The following is a 21,863-nucleotide window of genomic DNA, read 5'->3' on the forward strand; positions in this document are numbered from 1 at the left end:
CAGCTGTGTTAGTTAGCATTGTATTAACATATGCCCATATAGATTGGTTAAAATAACGTATTAAACATATTTATGAAAATAAATTCCGGATTGCAGCTTTAAAACTTTCCTGAATTTGAGGAAAGTGGCCATAGCCTTGAGACCCTGCATCAATTTTCTGAGTGGGTGTGGACTGGATAGTGATTTAGCGTCTTGGTACCAAGGATAAACCTTTTGTTGTGTGCCCCAGTGAGTTCTGAACCTCAGTCCTGCCAGCACTTCAAAGTACTGCTAGCTTTCATTCTAGACGCCAGGGACACCAGGTGAATAATGGTACACAATAGAACAGGAAACTTGCAAGGCCGAAGTTGAAGAACACTTAAATACCATGCATACTTTCGGTGAAAACTATGCATTTTAACCAAGGAGGACCACAATGGAAATAAGACGTGCTATTTCAGTGAATGCACTGTATTGTACTTGTGTTTCCCTTTTTTTAACATGCTGTAACGTTCAAATAAAAAGAACATTCAGTGAAAATAGCAGATCTACAAGCTCACATTGAGTCCCGATGCAACATTACGAGCTTGTAGATCTACGTACGTCAAATAGTCAAAACTATTTGACGTACATTATAACGGAGTATACGGTTGGAAGTAACTGGTTCCAGATTCCAGATCACTTGTGTGGACAACAACCAAATGTAGAACACAAGGCTATAGATCCGTAATAGGGGACATAAAGTGGTAGTATCACAAAACAAAATCAAATAACTACAACAACAATGGTATACTATTATGACACAAGTACATTGCGAACCCACTTGCAGATCTACAAGCTCTCAATTGATATGTTAGAAGTAAGATTGCATAAGTAATTGCAGATTACTTAATAAATGATACTATATCTAGGCCAGTTACAATGGAAACAAAAAAAGAAATTGTTCTTGCATGTCCTTTCAGTGGTATTATACAGTGTGTGCACACATGTACATGAATACATGTTGACAAAATGTGCTACTTGAAAAGGATTTTGACACGTGGTGTTCACACAACCTTTTGCATTGTTTATTACATAAAGCGCAAAAGCGATACAATCTGAGACTACATCATAACAACGCATTGACATACTGGCATTGTCACAGATTTGGGAAACAGCTGACAACTGTTGACACATAAACTTGCATTGGACTACAGAAGCAATGCACTGACAGTTAAACGACAATTTTGTAAATTGTTAGTAAGTCGCACTGAATTTTAAACAAGTGCAACACAGTCGGGAGCGCTAGGATGCACGTGCGCACGTTACCGGGGGAACATTGCTCTTGATGTTTCATGGGCAGAGTAAGGACACATCATCCAGCTGACATCCACCAGTGGCCAGTCCAGGTGGGAACCAGCAAGTGTAAATGATCTGAGCTATATATACACCTCTACAAACATAATCACACTGGAATGTTTGTTTCAGTGCCCACGACACAGACCAAAGCCAGCATTCCCCTAAAGAGACCAAATTGAATTACCTTGTCCCAGGGAGCTCCCCGGGGTAATGTGGTACCTAACAGTCAATTTATCTGCATCTATTGAAGGGAACAAACAACACAACCTCCTCCGGGGGGAGGATGGAATTCAAAATTTCCTCCGGCGTCCTCAGAGTGATCGCTCAAATGATTCCGACAAACATCTTCTTCTAAACATGGCCTGCAAGGGGGTATGGTGGTATGCTTTGCCACAACCACAACTTATTGTTAGATTTTTTTGTCCATGGGATAGTAAGAAAACACAGATTCACACCTGCTAAAAGTAAAATCATATTATTGATACGGAAACAGGTAATTGTTTGTATAGGCCAGTTATGTATAGGCCAAAATATGAAGTGGCTTGCTTAGCCGCCACAATGCGGCCGATTTCTAAATGTGGGTGCAGGTTCTTCCCTGGCCTACTGGGCGTGTGTTAGGCCTTTTTCTTTTTTGCCAAAGTCACATTGTCTTTGACTTAGGCAACATAAAATGGCATAGGTCACACACTTGACATTGGCCATTATACTACTGGGTGGGAACAGCATGATTATTATTATTTTTTTACCAGAGGTGGCCAGTGTCATTAACACATCCACCGCCAGAGGTTAATCTCATAATGTACTCACCAGTGCCAAGGTGTTTTTGTTGTTTTTTTGTTTTTTTCATGTCGCCATAGATCTTGTTAAAATCCTTAAGATTGAGCGCTACACGGTCTGTTTACATCCGCGCGATCTCCCTGTATCTCCCAGTGAAAACCACGTGTCAAACGGGGCATCCATGTTTGAGTTAGAGCGGATTACGTTAAACAGTGAAATGCGAGGAGAAAAAACTACAGGAAGAGAATTGAGTTTCAGTTTCGTCTGTAGAATGGGAGCGGGCGTGAGCGTCAAAACCGGATCCCAAATAATTCTATTTCCTGTCATCAAACCGGAAACGGAAGTGGATCAAAAAAAATCCGAAAGTGCACCCGGACCGCGCATGCGCGAAAAGACCGCAGCCCGTAGGACTACGGGCTCGGCGCTTAACCGTTGGATTTAACGGCCCGTAGAACTACGGGCCCGGCGGTAAAGGTGTTAAGTGCTGACTTAGGCAAAAAAAATTAAATCCTCAGAAAATGGTCATTATTATAGGCCATTATTTTAGGAAGCTGACGATGTGCGATAGAGCAATACGTGACATATACTGTATGTGACCTACTGCATGTGACAGGCGACGTATGCAAAATGTGATATTCAATAGGTGATATAATATGTGCATTACTGATTTGGTTTACTGATGCAAAAGGAAAAGGAGATTCTGCTCTCATCAGTCCTTGCTTGAATCATATCTACATGTATTAGTGTCAAACTGGAAAATGATCACTTCAAAACTCCAGAAATTACAGGTTAATACTGGCCCACTGGAATAGCTAAATGTACACAGTGGTGTAATCCCGGCAGGGTAACCTACTGTTAAGTAGGTGAAAGTGTCAATGTCCATATGTCCGGTTGAAGTGTACTTAAGAGTGACACTGAATGCTAATCTGCTCACTTCACAAAGGTTAATAGCTAACTCATTGGTAACCACGACATGTGGTCACGGAGGACAAGTGCAGAAAGGGAAAAAAACGAAAATGTTATAAATAAAACATAAAATGTGTGAAAAATAGAGTGTTTTTCTCTTGCATTTACCCTGAAATAAACAACCCCAAAACTGCTGTCATTGGCTGAAAAAGACTACTACTACTACTACTACTACTACTACTACTACTACTACTACTACTACTACTACTACTACTACTACTAGTAGTAGTGTTAGTAGTAGTAGTAGCAGTAGCAGCAGTAGCAGTAGTAATAATCTAACAATTTTGCTTTTAATATTACCAGAAACACATGGTGAGCTCTCATTTAATTAACCAAGAAGCAATCATTTACTTATGATTCTAACAAATATGGTCACATATGTCACCATATTTTTGTCAATTTACCAAACCATAAATAACTGGAGTTTGATCAACACACAATTCCCTCTGGGAAAATACATTTATTATCTCAAAGCCTCTCTCTCTCTCTCTCTCTCTCTCTCTCTCTCTCTCTCTCTCTCTCTCTCTCTCTCTCTCTCTCTCTCTCTCTCTCTCTCTCTCTCTCTCTCTTTGTATGGGAGTATTTAGGTCAAGCCATGAGACAGTCCCTTCAGGGATTCCTCCAGGACCATATGTCCAGGCCAAATGCCACCACTACCTTCTGTCACTAAATGATTTCTCCTTATACCTTACAGAACCGTGTGAAGCCACCTTGCTATTTCTGGTAGCCAGTTCACAGAGCAAGAGCCAAACATAGTGTGTGTGTGTGTGTGTGTGTGTGTGTGTGTGTGTGTGTGTGTGTGTGTGTGTGTGTGTGTGTGTGTGTGTGTGTGTGTGTGTGTGTGTGTGTGTGTGTGTGTGTGTGTGTGTGTGTGTGTGTGTGTGTGTGTGTGTGTGTGTCCTCAGTGGTGTGAAGTAACAAAGTACATTTACTCAAGTACTGTACTTTTTACTTTATTGGAGTATTTCCAATTTTCAGTACTTTTACCTCTACTCCACTACATCTCAGAGGCAAATATTTTACTTTTACTCCACTACAATTATTTGAACATGTTAATCAATAGTTACTTTGTAACTGTAGATTTAGATTATTATTATTACCACTTCAGCCCTATACTTCGGCTATTTGAAAATAGCTGATCTACAAGCTCACAGAGGTTGTAGATCAGCTATGTTCCAAAGATCTTTGCGTGTGAGAGTATTTCTACATTGCAGTATTGATACTTTTACTGAAGTACAGAATGTGAGTACTTCTTCCACCACTGTGTGCGTGTGCGTGTGAGTGTGCGTGCGCGTGCGCGTGCGTGCGTGCGTGCGTGCGTCAGGGCTAAAACAACAGCTCTTGTGATTGACATGCTGTGATAAACGGAGAGAACACTGCCCCGGCTGCTGCTCAGCTGTGTGGCCCATGGGGAGACACACATGACCCGAGGTTCTCAAACACATCCAGTGCGTTCAGCTTTGTACTTTGTAGATTTGGATTATTAGTACAAAACACACTAATCATTCAGCCCTATATATATTTTGGCCATTTGAAAATATCAGATCTACAAGCTCACAATGCGTCGCAACACATTGTGAGCTTGTAGATCTGCTATTTTTTTTGATACATTTGCTCATAAGGTACCCGTAATTAACGCTTAATTTATGATTACTTAATACATTATTTAAGTCTTAATTAAGCTTTAATTAAGCATTCATTAAGCATTCATTCCTTGTAATTCACGTATCAGGTAACTTTGCTTAACTAATGATTAACTAATGCCTTTAAGTAATGATGAATTACAAGGAATTCATGATGAATTCATGCTTAATTAATGCTTAATTAACGCTTAATTAACGCTTAATTAACGCTTAATTAACGCTTAATTAACGCTTACATAATGTATTAAGTAATCATAAATTAAGCGTTAATTACGGGTACCTTATGAGTGTTACCGATTTTTTATACATTTTGAACTTCTGAGATGGGACATTCAGCACAATGACTATTTTACTTTTGGTACTTTAACTACATTATCATACCAATACTTGTGTACTTTTACATTTTGAATTCCGGACTTTTACTTGTACATTGCAGTATTGATACTTTTACTTAAGTAAAACATGTGAATACTTTTACCACCACTGCTAACCATTTCATCCATTGACCACGCGCATGTCGTGCAGGGAATGATTATCGTAGGCCCTCCGAAAAAACCTAGAACACACCACTGCCTGCACCACATGAGCACGCCAACGCAACCCCTTTTCGACCAACCTCGGTCGCAAGCCGCATGGGATCGCATGCGAACGAACCACATCAGCGAGTCCAAGCGTTATGCGTGTTCCTCCCCTACATTGATCGAGTAAGGATTAAAAGGAGGTTCCACCGCGCCTCAAGCACCAAAATCAGGCTGGTCTGGTGCATCTCAGGAGCAAGACACATAATAGCAGGGAGGAAGAAAGCACTGGAGCGGCTCGAATAATTGGAGCCTATTCTTTAATAGAGCAGGGTGCATGGCAGGAATGACAACGTTTCCATGTCAGTTACATCGAAGATCTTCAGTCAGTTACATCAAGATGTAACTCACTGACTATTAAAGAAAAGGCTCCAATTGTTGCTCCAGTTCTCTCTTTTTACCTGATCGTAAAGCATAGCCGCGGGAAGATGTTTTAGGTTAAGGGTGCTGTATGCGCGCGCATGCATGCGTGCGTAGCGAGTGCGCGCGTGGACCAACACGTGGACGAATTTGTTACTTTTTTGGGGGGGGGGGTTTGTTACTTTAATTTGGTTCATTCGGTTCCAGAACACATATTGCACTAAATCCCCCCCAATTATGCAAAACATGTTTTAATAATTGTATTTAATTTATATATATATATATTTTTTTTTCATAGATTATTTTCAGGGGGTGCTGCAGCCCCCCCAGCACCCCTACATCCCGCGGCTATGTCGTAAAGAGTTCAATAGCGGGGCGACACTGCAGCAGCAGACTTGCATTAATGTATGTAGAAGGAATAATGTGTGTGTGTGTGTGTGGGGGGGGCGGGGGGGACTGATAGGTAGAGAGAGGGAGGGAGGGAGGGAGGGAGGGAGGGAGCGAGCGAGAGAGAGAGAGAGAGGGGCGCGCCTGCCAGGTCCTCTATCACGTCCTCAGCATACCCCACACAGAATTACAATGTAGACAAGATGCTGAGTCAGCTCCAAAAAACAACCCAACATGTTCTGAGTGCGGTGCTGCATACAGAAGCAAAGGAGAAATAGCTATTAAGCATTGCTACAGAATACCAACGTAACCTATATATAGTGTTGCTGACGCTGTCGGGTGTAAATCTTGTATGTCCCAAACCGCTACTTTTCAGGGAATGGGTACTGATATAAATCCAATGTAGTATTTAGTCACACGCTCTTGTTAATACTTTTCATCGGTTTAATATCCATAACACAAACGGACGTAACAACTTTCAACCTGGTGTCCTGTATATTGGGCATGTCCAGGCGTCATCAATATGTCCGTACATGGACAAATGTGTCCGCGGAAAGACTTGTCCTTGTCCGTAGCAAAGTTTTACATAACATTATTAATGTTCTTATTTTGATCACAAGACCTAGTTAATGAATATTAGTCTTCAGGTTTTCTTCAAAATAGGATTTACTATGACTCTATGGCACATAGGAGTCCACTAGTACTAGTGTGGTTCTCAAATGTTTCATTTGCAAGGACCTCCTTAACTCTGAGAGTGTTCAAATGGAACCAAATGGACCCGTAAGGGTCCATTTGGTTCCATTTGAACACTCTCAGAGTTACAGGACTGTTATGGTCATTCAGGGCTAGCTCTCTATGTGTTTTTGGTAATATTATTGTCCACTCATTTTCTATGTCCGTGGCAAAAATAGAATTTTGACAAAAATGTCCACCACAAGCCTGCATGGCGGTGACCCCTGGGCATGTCATTATAGGTGAAGATTTTTTTTTTAAGTTTCCAAAAAGCTCACAACGTGTCATATAGAGCGTCGCAGTTCCCGCCCACTTCCTGTTTTTTTTGGTGCCGGAAGAAAAAACTCAATGCATTTTTCCATTGACATTTCCAAAAATATTTATATCTATTAATTTAAGCCTCGAATCAAGCCATCACGAGATGACATGAATCATGACCATAAAACGTTTTTTTCTGTGATTTTTTTTTATTTTATATTTAATTATATGATATACTATATTTAATAAATACCCTTTGTTTTGCCGTTTTCAACAAAACAAAAATCACAGAATCAAACGTTTATGGTCATGATTCATGTCATGTCATGATGGCTTGATTCGAGGCTTAAATTAATAGATATAAATATTTTTGGAAATGTCAATGGAAAAATGCATTGAGTTTTTTCTTCCGGCACCAAAAAAAACAGGAAGTGGGCGGGAACTGCGACGCTCTATAGTGATGTGTTATGATTTTTAGGTCTGCTATTTTTGCGCAATACTTTTATGACAAAGTATAAAATAGGGTATTAATTTAAGGTATGAAAAAATAGAGAGATAGAGAGAGAGAGATTTTTCTCATTACCATCACTTATGTATAACATAGATTTTCTTTAATGCTTTTTTTATGCTTTTCTGCCTCAGTAACACTGCAGTGAAATTCCGCTGTCAAGTTGAACCATGTTCTGCTGTTGGCATAAAGGTGGACATGTTCAGCAAATTTGTTTGTGCCGCTCGTTCATCAAATCCTTCATGCTTTTACATTAGCTTTCATCGTCTCCGTGGGGCCAAGAGTTGTTCCAGACAGCAACGACCTGACTTACGTGCGGGTCGTTGCTCCAGTTGACCGCGAGGACGAATGATTTGTTTGTGCATTTTGGAAACGACAAAACCTTTTTTTCCACATGCACACTCGTGCACAGCACAAAAGCACTCACAATGCTATTTCCCTATCTCCCCTTTTCCTTCCTTTGTCTAGCACTCACCCCATCTCTCTCTCTCATATTGGCGACACATGCATGCAATACCAGTGCAGGCAAGCACTGCTCACATCAAAGGTAGATATTTTGCACTTTGTGCACTGCAGGGTCTGCAGTATTAACATTTAATAGAAAGGACCTTTCAGACAAAAGATGGATTTCTTTTTAAACACAGCATGTTGACAACCCCCCCCCCCCCCCACACACACACACACACACACACACACTCACACACCCCTCCCTCTCTAAAAGGCGGAGAACAATAGCAAAAGCATCTCCGCAAATGTCTCCCCTGACCCCTGAGGAGCCAGTTATGGCCTTTCTAAAAGGGGAGATGGAGGTGTGCAATACAGCAACGGCAATAAGGTCAGTCCATCATTCCATTGTGGTCGTGTTGCGAAGTCTTTTACGATCTCGGCACGCACGTGCAGCAGTAACATACTTGGGGATGTTTCATTGCCAGAGCATGCAGTGCAGAGTGGCAGTCAGTGTTGCCAGAGTTTGTGAGAGAAACAAGCAACCAGGTCTATGAAAATAAGCCCAAAAGAAGCGACTATTAATAGGCCGCACTTTAAATGTATAATTATGATCATAATATAAAAACATGATTTTTATACATCGGCTATTTGAAAATAGCTGATCTACAAGCTCGGCGCGTTATAGCTTTATAATGAGCTTATGGATCTGCTAATTTAAAAAACTTTTGAGAAAAAATGGGGAACATTGTGAAAATAAAATTGAACACAAATATGGTATGGGAGTCCCTGGCACAAAATGTTTTCAGATGGGGGTCCGTGGACAAATACAACATTACACAGCAAGCCCAAAATACGCAACTACACTTTAGAAACAAGCCCAAAAAAACGCAAACCGCAACTACCAATATACAAGCAACTTTACAGAAGAAGAAGCCCACAGTCGCTTATAATAAGCGGACATGGCAACACTAATGTCTCCCAAGTCTCCCCATCACATACACACACTGGTTCAGGATTCAATTGTTTTTGAGTCTTCTTTCATTTCATTCATTTGAAGATAATGGAAGGCATTGTACGTAGAACACAATATTGTACACATTAGTAATTTGAATGAATGGCAATTCTACTTGAAGCTCATTTAAAGCCTTTTGATTATGAAATGGTGAGATCTTCAATGGCATACTCGTCTACGATATATTCTTAGATCAATGAGTTGCGGGCAAACATCAGGTACCAGCTTAGTTACAAGATGCGTGCGCAGCACTTTTTGGAATGAAACCCCTCCATTCGACTTTGCAATGATAATTAGCACAGCTGCAAGGACAAGAACATTCACACGCTCTCAACACTGCCAGCCTTGCACATTTGCACTGCACCTGTTTTGGGATCGACGGAGAAATATGGCTGTCCTTGTAGAATGCTGTACACTATCCTCGCGCTGTTTCCATATGTGGGATCATCAGCATCAGTGGCCGTGACTTGGTACACGGATGTGCCTGCAAATGAGAACAGCAGAATTATTATTTCACCGTATGTTGCTATTCTCGCATTAGGCTTGTTTGGTTTCTTTTACACAAGAATCATATAAAACAATAGTGGACAGTAAAGAGGAGAATGAAAGGAAATTCTGTCATGAGCCTTATTTGAACTAATGATGTGTTGGTTGATTGATTGGTTGATTTGAACGTCATGTTAATACAGAGAAATACAAGTACAATCTTGTACAAACAGACATAACAACAAGAGTAGACCTGTGTGAGTGAGGTAAGCAGTCTAACAACAGTCGGGCATCATATCACTGTATAGCTTCATTTCACTTGCTTACATTCGAAATTACTTGTAGCATGTCGCTAGTGTGAGCATGTGTGAGTGCAGCATCAGCCTGATGGAGCGCTAACTAGGTTTAATTGATTGATCGAACACTTTATTAACAAGTTTGTTAACAGTACAGGTGGTGGAAGGCGCTAGGGCGGCGCAGTGGTTAAGTGCCTGCCCACCACCGCAGAGGTTGTGGGTTCGAATCCATTGTGGTGCGTCCGGCTTTGTCGAGTGTCTACACGGACACAATTGGCCCGTGTTCGGGCGGGGAGGGTGATAACTGGCACCTGGCAGACAGGAGGAGTATAACGAAGGCTCTACGTCCTCCCGGTGGGGTCTCCTCACTTGCAGGTGAGGCAGTAGGATACAACACACAGAAAAGTGGGGAGGACTTATGCTAAAAGGATGAAATAAAAAAGCCCCAGAGCACTTGTTTCCATTGTACTCAATTCATCAGTAAAACATACAATACCTATTTGTATAATTGTATATTTATTTGAGGTATTTCCTTTACCAACTGGCGGCGGCGTGGCTGGCATTGTCTGCATTCGTCTCCATTATGACTCATTCCAGGGTGGGTTCTTTCAGATGAGAGCTTTTAATGCAGCACATCCTTTGTTGAGAGCGGGCACTGTGATTGGTTTCCTCCGGTGGGGAACAGCATGTGGCCATTGCATTTTTAGAAAAGGGCTTTTATTATATTCACTGAGAGCAGGTACAGTGATTTGTTTACCCCCTGTAGTGTATAATATATGAACCGTATGAACTATATTTTGAGTCTACCACCAAGACCTTCTGATTTTCTATTAGGAAGCCATGCTATATAGAAATTCAAATGCATTGACATGGCTGCTGGAAAAAATGACTGAAGTCCTTAATCCATCATTCCGTCGTTTACACATCGTTGTAAATGTGCTTTATAAATAAAGTTGCGTTGAGTTGAGTGCCTTGGGCACAAACATTTTGAAAAACACTGCTATAGCACAATAGATAATTAGATTGTGTATTGGTAAATCTCTCACAACAGACTCACTGACCAAAGAGATTGATAATGTGATGTATCCTTTTCAATTCACTCACAATACACTGCTAATGTACTTTCAAAGTGACTGCAATAGCCCACAATGCACTTCAGCTAAAGTGTTCAACTGCTGTAATTCATTTCTTCTTTTTTGAAATACTTTTCCAACAGGAGCACCATATTAAAGCACCTGTCCTGACAGGAAATGTGCAAGTAATGTATGAACACATTATTCTCCAAAACGATTTCCTAGAGCCCATTAGAAGAGCTTCAGCCCAGTATGCTATAGCTACAGTACTTCGGATGTCTTCAGATGGGAATCAAACGCCTGTGGAAGCCATTGATATTTTTTACTGTGCTCAGGGTATACGGCAGATCATCTTTCTATTAGGGCCCTGGGCACATATCTAATCTTATTCGTACCACCGCCTTGTCTGCTGCATCCGCTTTCATCACCTCCCATTGGTTTCAATCCATCTCTTTCTACTGTCCTAAGTTGACTTATTGCAGAGAGGCCACAAAACATAATGCCCTTTTAAAAACTCAAGGTTTTTCTAACAGAAAAAAGGATTACTGCCACCAGTCTCTAGATACATTATTTGCCATCAGTGGAAAATGACCTTGCACACCAACAGGCACCAATCTTGTCAAAGTCAACACTACAATACATCTCACGTAGTTGCAATCTATCAAGCCATTACATATTAGGATACATTGATGACGATAACACTACCTTCAGGAATCCCCAGTCAGTGGCGTCAGTTCAGCAAAAGCTAAGGTATGGCAAGGTTAGGGTTGCCAACTCCCAGAGATTAGAATAAGGGACACTTATACTGGCCTGGCCGTATGGCCGAATTGTTTAAAATATTCATGATTTATATATTTTATTTTATAATATTTATTTATTAGAAAAATATTTATTTTCCCTGGAGCCAAGGTATGGCACCTGCCATACCTTGATATAGCCAATTGACGCCCCTGTCCCCAATAGGTGGCCCCCAGGCCAGGTGCATGAACATTTACAGCCACTAACTAGCAGCAACTAGCATCAACTAGCATGATGGGAGAGAAACATGCCTGTCTGTTTATCAGTCCCTCACCCACATGCTGTGTGTGTGTGTGTGTGTGTGTGTGTGTGTGTGTGTGTGTGTGTGTGTGTGTGTGTGTGTGTGTGTGTGTGTGTGTGTGTGTGTGTGTGTGTGTGTGTGTGTGTGTGTGTGTGTGTGTGTGTGTGTGTGTGTGCACACACGTGCGTGCGTGCGTGCGTGCGTGTGTGTGTGTGTGTGTGTTAGGCCATGATGACATCACACTTCATACTCATCTGTGGCTGTGCCTAACTCTACCCGTCTCCCCTCTCCCATCACGCTGGCACACCTGCAGCAGATTCCCCAATAGCTACAGCCCCAATTACCACCGCTGTTTAAAAGACAGCCTGCTCAGTTTCGTGCAGACACAGAGCCAGCAGCAACCTCAACCCCACTGTTATGATTATTTAGGCCTTGAGGGCCTTTTCTTTTCAGCTATTATGTTAGTTAGGTTTGCCTGGAGAAGCCCGGTAGTCCTACTTTTTTAGATTTTAAATGTGTGTAGTTTTTGACTGTGTGTCACACACAGTCCTATAGACACCCCGCAATAAGACGGTGTGCACTCCCGTTTATATTTATACCCAAGCCAGGAAAGGGGTCGTGGCTGTGGAAAGGGGGCACGCCTTTAAAAAAAAAAAGGCAGGCCATTGCTATGACCGCAACCAGCGGACAAGGCCAGACAGATCCCGTCCACCGATTGGTTGTGATATCGCCCTGACAACCAACCACAACCAACCACAACCAATAAAACCCACAACAGTCCCTTCGGGCTATAGGATCTATCCTAAACTACGGCCTCCTGGAGATGGGATCCTAAAACTGTGCCTGACTCGAAAAGTCTTGTTGAGAGCAAAATGAACAGCCCACGGTAAGGGTATTGCCTTACAAGGTTGTAAGAGGAATTCCCTCATCTGACTGACGATCTTGTCAGCGTCATAGCCAGTGGTGTAAAGTACATTTACTCAAGCACTGTACTTTTTCGGGGTATTTTTACTTTACAGGAGTATTTCCATTTTTCTGTGCTTTTACGTCTACTCCACTACATCTCTGAGGCAAATATTATACTTTTACTCCACTACAATGATTTGAAAACTTTAGTTACTAGTTACTTTGTAGATTTTGATTATTATTACAAAACATACATTAGGCCCTACCCACTTCAGCCCTAAATACATTTCGGTCATTTGAAAATAGCCGATCTACAAGCCCACTATGCATTGCGATGTGACACATTGTGAGCTTGTAGATCTGCTATTTTCAAAAGATGTTTATACATTGTGTAAAAAAAATTAGTACTTTTTCCACCACTGCTGAGCCTAGGGAAAGCAAATTAAATTCGCTCTGGTCAAACCCCATTCAGCAATTAATTAGTGTCCTTAATTGTTTATTAGATACATACACAGCCACAGAAAACACAATGAGTGTTCATCTGACTGTGTATGGAAGACATGCAATAATATCCTGCTGTATTGTAACCTTATCAATCACTAGAAAAACGATCTGACGTTCATCTTGAGTACTGCTGGTACTGTGGAAAATTAGACTGCAGCAAGCGTCAGATACATTATATAAGTTGTACTGCTAGAAACTATTCACATCCAACACAAATGTAGGCTTTTGCTAGGAAAAAATACACCCTTTGCCATTCACTTATTGCCATGCTCACATCTTTTTGTCATTCATGTAATTCACATTTTTAATGCTATTCATAACATATGCAATGCAATGTTTTCACATTGGTCAAGGTGCGCTGTCACAATGTTTTCACATTACATCTGCATGTTTTTTATGGTGTGTGTGTGTGCCGCGCGTGTTGCACACGTGCGCACAAATGTGCGTGCGTGCATTTTCATGTGCACGAGCAGCACGTGTGTTATGGGGCGCTCCCCCACTTCTAAAAGTAGCACTACAGCACTGCACCAGTGGTGGAAGAAGTATTCAAATGTTTTACTTAAGTAAAAGCATCAATACTGCAGTGTAGAAGTACTCTGTTACAAGTAAAAGTCCCGGAATTCAACATTTACTTGAGTAAAACTACAAAAGTATTGGTATTAACATGTACTTAAAGTACCAAAAGTAAAAGTACTAAAGTGTTTGAAAATAGCCTATCTACAAGCTCACATGTGAGCATGTGAGCTCACAACGATGCGACGCGTTGTGAGCTTGTAGATCTGCTTTTTTCAAATAGCCTATGTATAAAATAGGGCTGAAGTGGTTATTGTATGTTTTATATAATGTCACGCCACAGCATCACGACACCTTTACAGTGGGTTCAAGGCGCCCTGCCACCCGTGCATTTGAGATACAAATGTTCCATTTAAAATAAAATAAAAACACACACACACACACACACACACACACACACACACACACACACACACACACACACACACACACACACACACACACACACACACACACACACACACACACACACACACACAAATTTGGAGTCATATGTTGTCTACTGACATCATAGATGAGTGACATCACACGCTTGGCCTATAAAGGTGAGAGAGCCATTCATTTATCCACCTAACGCGCAGACAGTCAGACACATAGCATCTCCACTGAGAAGACCAGAGGTGATATTACAGTATGTTCAGTTTGTTTAAAAGCAAGCGCTGTGCGATCGGCAGCTGTGCGCTGCTGATCGCCACGGCGATGCTGTTGGGTTTGATTTGGTTGGCTTTGGCTGATAATCCGGAGGTCCCTGTTTTGAAAGACGATGGCGATGATCCGGCTGATAATCTGGAAATCCCTGTTTTTAAAGACCATGTTGATCGGGACGTCCTCAAAAAGGCCTTCACCGTCACACAGGAGGCTGAGCGGTTCACCAACTTCAAGTACCTGCTGGACCACCCAGACAAGTGTTCCGGAGAAGACGTCCATCTTCTCCTCTTCATCAAAAGCTCTCCGGCACACGCGGACCGGCGGGAGGCCATCAGGTCCACCTGGGGCAACGAGACATACATTCGGCGCTCCAAGGGACTCACGGTCAAGGTTCTGTTCGCCTTGGGAGCGCCGAGCTCCGGCAGCGTCCAGCAGGATCTGGACCTCTCGACCTTCCCCGACTACACGTCAGGGAATGGGTACGTGGTTTCCAGGGACGTAGTGGAGAAGATCTACCAAGCCACGCTGACACTCGATGGTTCTATCCACATGGATGACGTGGTCATGGGTATCTGTGCCAACATCGTGGGCGTCACGCCACGAGACACAAAGGAGACTCTTTGTGTCTCCTACCGGAGATCAATGTGTTAGACTTGACCTTGAGGTCAAGTCTAACACATTGATTGCCAAGAACGAGTTAACTCGTTTTTACTCGTTTTTAAAATCCATCACTTGATTGCCAAGATCGAATTAACTCGTTTTTAACACATTGACCGCCGGGCCCGTAGTTCTACGGGCCGTTAAATCCAACGGTTAAGCGCCGATCCCGTAGCCTACGGGCTGTGGTGCTTTTTCCTTTTTTTCAATTTTTTTTATTTTTTTCAATTTTCTAGGGGGACCATTTTCAGTGTAACACCACCCGAAGTCAACCGGAAGTGCGATCCCGTTTTTTGTTTCCCGTCTGCCTCCATTCTAAGTCGTACACAAAAACCCCTGTAAACCTATGTAGTTTTTCATCCTCGCATTTCCCATGTTAACATAAACGGTCAGAACTCAAACATGGCGGCTCCGTTTGACACGTGGTTTGGACTGGTACACGCAGGGAGATGTCGCCGATGTAAACAGACCGTGTACGGCTCAATCTTAAGGATTTTAACAAGATCTATGGCGACGTGAAAAAAACAAAAAACAACAATAAAACGTTGGCACTGGTGAGTACATTATGAGATTAACCTCTGGCGGTCAATGTGTTAAGAAAGAAACATTTTTTTTTTTGATTTTTTTTTTTTTTAATTTGACCCAAAGACCAAGGAGATATGATTTATTGAAGATCTAGACTCCTATCCACTTCTTGTTAACTTAAAACTAAAAAAAATTGTATCTCAGCTCCTGAGTACTTTTTTTTTTCAATGAAAAATCTCTGGCATAAAACAGCTAAAAATCTGAAATAACTCTGGCATTCAATGTGTTAATATGTTACATATATAAACAAGACATGGACATAGACAAGGACAGGGTCGTGCTGGCCACTGGGACATTTGGGACAATTCCCGAACGGCTGCTTTCTTTTTTTTTTTTTTTTTTATCAAAAAGTTCAACTAGCCAATCTACATCAACACGTTGTGAGCTTGTAGATCGGCTATTTGCACTATTTGAAAATGTTTTTAAAAATGGTAAAAAAATGGCAAAGAAGATTAGGGATAATGGGTGAACTGGCGAAAATAGGCCCTTGATCTAAATTGACACAGATGCGGAACCAAATGGACCCAAACGGCTCCATTTGGTTCCATTTGTACACTCTCAGAGTTAAATTAACATAGATTACAAAAGTATTGGCATCAAAATGTACTTAAAGTACCAAAAGTAAAAGTACTAAAATATTTGAAAATAGCAGATCTACAAGCTCACAACGCGTCGCGATTGTGAGCTTGTTGATCGGCTATTTTCAAATAGCCTAGGTATAAAATAGGGCTGAAGTGGTTAATGTGTGTTTCATGATATCATAATTTATATCTGAAAAGTAACTAGTAACTATAGTTTTCAAATAATTGTAGTGGAGTAAAAGTACAATATTTGCCTCTGAGATGTAGTGGAGTAGAAGTAAAAGTATTGGAAATTGGAAATACTCAAGTAAAGTACAAATATCTCAAAATTTTACTTAAGTACAGTACTTAAGTAAATGTACTTAGTTACTTTCCACCACTGCACTGCACACACACAGTCAAATTTGGATATGTTTATATCCAATTCATTCTTGTAAGTTAGGGAGGGGGGGTCAGCTTCTACGGCCCTATAGGGGTTGGCCTGGCCCCCCCCTCCTTTCTTTTGATTTCTTGCCGGCCTCTCCAGGCCCTTTTTGGTTCCCTGATTTCTTCATTTTGGTAAAGTATTTGCATTGAGTTTAATTTATGTTTTCCCTCAATGATTTAAGTTTATTCTGTGGGTGAAAGAAGTTGAATCAGTTGAATCTTTCTTTGCCAATCTCTTGTGGTGTTCTTCTTTATGTTGGTTTCTCCATTTTGAGCCACTGGTTGAAGTATTTTGGTGTGTGTGTGTGTGTGTGTGTGTGTGTGTGTGTGTGTGTGTGTGTGTGTGTGTGTGTGTGTGTGTGTGTGTGTGTGTGTGTGTGTGCGTGTGCGCACGCTGTTTTAGTAGTGTGGTGTCGTCTTCAGCGGTTTCGTCCGCCATCAGTGTGTGATTGTGTGTGCGAATGGGTGAATGCAATTTACATTGTAAAGCGCTTTGGATAAAGGCACACTATATACAGTAAGTGCATCATCTAACATTTAATAATAGTATTGCATGATGACATGCATTACATTGATGACGAGACACGAGGGCGTTGCTCAGTGAAAATAGCAGTTCAATCAGATAACTCACAAATAGATTGAGAATGTATTCATAAAATGTAAATACAAGTGTGTGTGTGAATATTATATTTTGATCGTGGTGTTCAGGCTCTACCCTTAGTCCCTGCTCAGCATATTAGAAGACAACCATTTAAGAGCAGGATATATACTGTATATACCCCCCCCCCCCTCCCCCAGGGGAAAACTTAACCCTTAGGGCTTAGGGAAAGCAGAGCGTATACTGGTGGAGCTGGTGGTGGGCGCAAACAAGGCACATACAACGTTCAGTCGCTTAAATGTAGCCTACCGCCAATTTGCTCAACTGCTTGACACAGCACACACATCACCCACATAGTGCTGCACATGCGTGTACACTTGAACTAGCTCGCAGGCTACACATTGTGTGTACAAGTTCACAACATTACGTGGGGTGACTGGTGTGAAAGAGTTCATGTTAAAAGTAGCTTATTGTCGTTGTGTGTGCCAAGCCTAAGTTTTGCTTCACTCCATGCAGCGTTTCATCAAGATGGGTGTTGGAGAAAAGGTGGTCCTCAGCGAATAATTCATCCTCTAACCCATACATGGGCAACTGGCGGCCCGGGGGCCAAATGCGGCCCCACCTTCGCTTAATGCGGCCCGCAGGTTAATATCGGACTACTGATATAATACTGAGCTGATATAATACTTCAGCTGTTACAATTCCAAACATGACCCGCTTTAATTACTTCAGTCTATTAGTAGCTTATTGACAAGTATTAATATTCTATTGTTTTTTTATGTCCAATGTATTTGTATTTAAGTTCATAAAGTTAACATAAGTATAACCAAAAGCATTTAAAATTAAACAAAAAAAATACTTTTCAGGATTCCAATAAAAAAATAGCAAAAATAGCAGATCTCAAAACGCGTAGCAGTCCGACACGTTTTGAGCTTGTAGATCGGCTATTTTTTCTACTTTTGTGACATAGAATGGCGAAGTACGGCATTCATGTACGATTATGTGGCCCTCTGGAGTGAGTGTGGAAATATAGCGTCCCTCTCCATCATCAAAGTTGCCCACCCCTGCTCTAACCAATCGCAGAATCCAATATATCACTAATTTTGACACTGAACTCCAAGATAGAATTTCTTATTTCAGTAGACTGTGGGTTTTTGAATAGCCTGACACTCGGCTGGAATTTCCTTTTCGTTTCAAGTTATTATTCTTCTTCGTCTTTTCAAATGGCTTTCAAATGGCTTTCAAATGGCTTCAACAGCAACATCAATTCTAATCCCCTTAACGTTACTCCCTATCCCCACCAGGCCAGCAGGGATTATGTTTTCACTCTTGTGAGTAGGCAACCTGACATGGCGGGGATCTGCGCTCAGCGGGGCACACTTTTCTAGTTTTAAATTCTCAGGCTCAGGCTGTTTACTTACATCATCGCATTCAATACTGATTGGCCTGGTTGGAATTCCAACCGAGAAAACAAACACCAGACCCTGAGATTGCAACATATGATTTTTTTATGGCCGTGACTAATGATTCAGGAGCTCGAGCCAGACACCAGTGTGCCACGAGTCCTTTACAACCTTTTTTCTTCTTATTCTTTTTATCATCTTCCTCTCCTTTCCAATTGCCCCCCTGGTGCCTCCTGGTAGCCCCAACTATGAAAATCTTTGCTTTACAATATGGGATGAGGAGGACTGGGAAAATCTGGCCTGAGAGATAATCTTAACACGCCAGACGGACCAAACAGAATCTCAAAGATAAAAATGGATTCTATGGAGGGATATAAACCCTCTGCAATTTACATGACAGTCTTTCTTACAGAGAGCAGGCAGGCATATTGATGCATGTCAGTAAAGCTGAGAGCAAAACCGCATTAATGGAAAAGGGCCACAAGCGGATCAAAAGATAGCCGTCATACAAACAGACTTTCATCTTGGCAGGCCCTATATAGTACCATGGATCTAAGGTTCATGAAGGGTGACTATATTATGTATTGGAATATTGTTGTAACTTTGTTTTAAAGGTTAGCAGTGCACTGACAGAAAATAAACAGACTGGAGCCAGAAGTCCTGCTTCGTGCATTTCACAGATTTTGCAAAGACAAAAACAACAATATTCCTTTTGAAATGATTTCCCATCCTGTTCGAAATACTGTATTACAGCATGTCATTGTTTTTTTTCAGATATTTTGGAAACATAGTTTCCAAGATGGCGGCCCTTTTTGACTAACATTCACCGTTTTCTGTCGTAATTCAATCAGAAATGAAAGTTCAACCGGATGTAGAGTCGTGCACAACCTCTGACATTCCTGTGACACTACTGATGATGTGTTTCTTCTTAAAGGGTATCATGCACAGAGAGAGAGGCCTTGAATTGAAGTAGAGACAGCTCTCTCCCTCCCTCTCCCTCTCCCTCTGAAGGCAGCTACATGCTCCAAATTAATCCATCCACCAGCTGAACTCACTCATTCACCTAAAATTCCTTATTGATAAGACAACATCATACTCCTTTGATGTTTGGTTAGGGTAGACCCCGCCTCCCTCTGGTTAGGAACGCGCCATTGGAAGTGTGGTTGGGTGGAGAGTAAAAACAGCTAGGTGTGCTGAGGTGACCACCACACCGCTTATTACCGCCACTCAGTGACGTCACTTTGTAGTAATACACCCACGCAGTTCGGTGGGTAGATGGATTAATTTGGAGCATGCACAGTAGCTGCCTTCACTACAACTCCCAGAGCCCCCCCCCTCCGGCATCTTAGATTCCTGTCCACCTCAGCTCATTCCTCTAGTGCAATCCTGTGCTAATTTCCCATCAACTTCACCCGTGTCCATTTGTACTCCTGCTGGCAGGCCCTGACACACTGAAAGCTTTACAGACAAAGAACGTCACTGATGTGCGTCAAGCTAGGACACTTGTTCCCATTGAAGCGTCAAATCATCGCTACACCACAATTAACTGCACCGCACCGTCCCGGATGAAACGAGGGCCGTATCAACACACACACACACACACACACACACACACACACACACATGCACATCCATGCACACACGCATGTGGGATTGTAGTATGTTACAGTATGTACCCCCGTCAGTCCACTCTCTCTCTCTCTCTCTGACAGGCAAAGAGCTTTTGAACTTGAACCCATTGTAACAGCAGTGTTTCCCCTATGTGCATTCAGCCGCTGCTGAAATATGACCGACACTGGCTGAATTGTTATGTCAATTATTATTATTATTAATAATAATAATAATATTATTATTATTCAAATTTTGAATTTATTGGAAGACGGCTCAGACTTTATAAACTAAAGTTGTATTATTTTGCGCTGCTAGTAAGGACGCTCAATGTCCATTCACACACTTGTGTGGGGATGAGAGGAGAGGACAGGGCTCCACCCAGATCCATTGAAAGATTCATAACATAATACATAACCGTGACGCCATCACATCAATTATGCATTCTTCTTGTTCTTGTTATCTCTGAGTCCGGCGAGCACACAGACACATAATTCCAAAGCAACTGTAATTTGGTTTTGGGAGAAAATAAATCTATGTTCCTCTCAATAGCTCTGGGGATCCATCTATTTACGGTACAGTACGGCGTACCACTTCATATTAAGGTCAATTAACGTTGTGTTTACCTGAGCAGCATATTAAATCAAGGTACAACAATCACTGGCTAGCTGTCAACATTCATGATTCAACAAAACAAGCAAACCAACAACAACAAAAAAGAGTCCTGCAGTGCAACTTCACTCCAGAGACTGCATCGCCTCCTAAAAAAAACAGATCTAAAAGCTATCATCGCATTGCAAAGCAACCTGTTGATACCTTGTAGATGTGTTCTTTTTGTCAAGCAAGCAACACCGTTGCACGATGGAGAATACATTAAGCTTTAAAACGTAATCATTTGATTGGAATGTGCAATGAAACATCTAAGATCCATCTTAATTGTGATGTTGCTTACAAAGACAGAAGCATCGGTATTGGCCATAATTATGCAGTGTTTTGCCTGGAGGCGGTCCACAGGGCCACCGTGGCACCTGTCAATCTCCAAAACACCTGTCTTCTTATTTTGAGCCAGAAAAATTCGTACAAATAAATGAAACATTAAAATAAAAAAGCACAGGATCGAGGCAAGGGAAGAGCATCCGTCAATCTAACTGAAGTAAAAAACATTACATTTACGAGCTTGTTTTAAAAGCAATGGGGTGTTTTCTGAATTTCTCCTCAGATCTGTACTGCCAGCCTGTGTTTTTGACCCTGGGCCAGTCATTTTGGATGTTGGACTGTTTTGCCTTTAGCTTTTTGCCTTGCTGGTAATATTCGTATTTGGCTTTATACCGCCTCCGACTTTGACTCTGCCCCTGGGTTAACTTGTTCCACGTACAGTAACACGTTCATCCAACATCTCTTCAACCACAGACCCTGGGAATGCTCTCACTGACTTTATTTCCTGGGGTGACAACAACTTCTTGGGCTTCAATGTGTCTAAAGCCAAGTGTCGTAT

At 41.7% G+C, this 21,863-nt stretch overlaps 1 protein-coding gene across 1 annotated transcript in view; it reads right to left on the reverse strand.

The window, feature by feature from the left end:
* Positions 1 to 21,863, reverse strand: part of LOC308076966 (cadherin-18-like) — a gene marked incomplete at both ends in the record, with an annotated part of 130,693 nt that overhangs the window by 79,895 nt on the left and 28,935 nt on the right. The window contains one exon of the mRNA XM_080417491.1: positions 9,350 to 9,469. Within this exon, the coding sequence (XP_080273617.1) occupies positions 9,350 to 9,469 (120 nt within the window). The remainder of the gene's footprint in view (positions 1 to 9,349; positions 9,470 to 21,863) is intronic.

The sequence above is a fragment of the Gymnoscopelus braueri genome (genome assembly GCF_963280865.1).
Source record: "Gymnoscopelus braueri genome assembly, chromosome: 21".
Taxonomy (NCBI): domain Eukaryota; kingdom Metazoa; phylum Chordata; class Actinopteri; order Myctophiformes; family Myctophidae; genus Gymnoscopelus; species Gymnoscopelus braueri.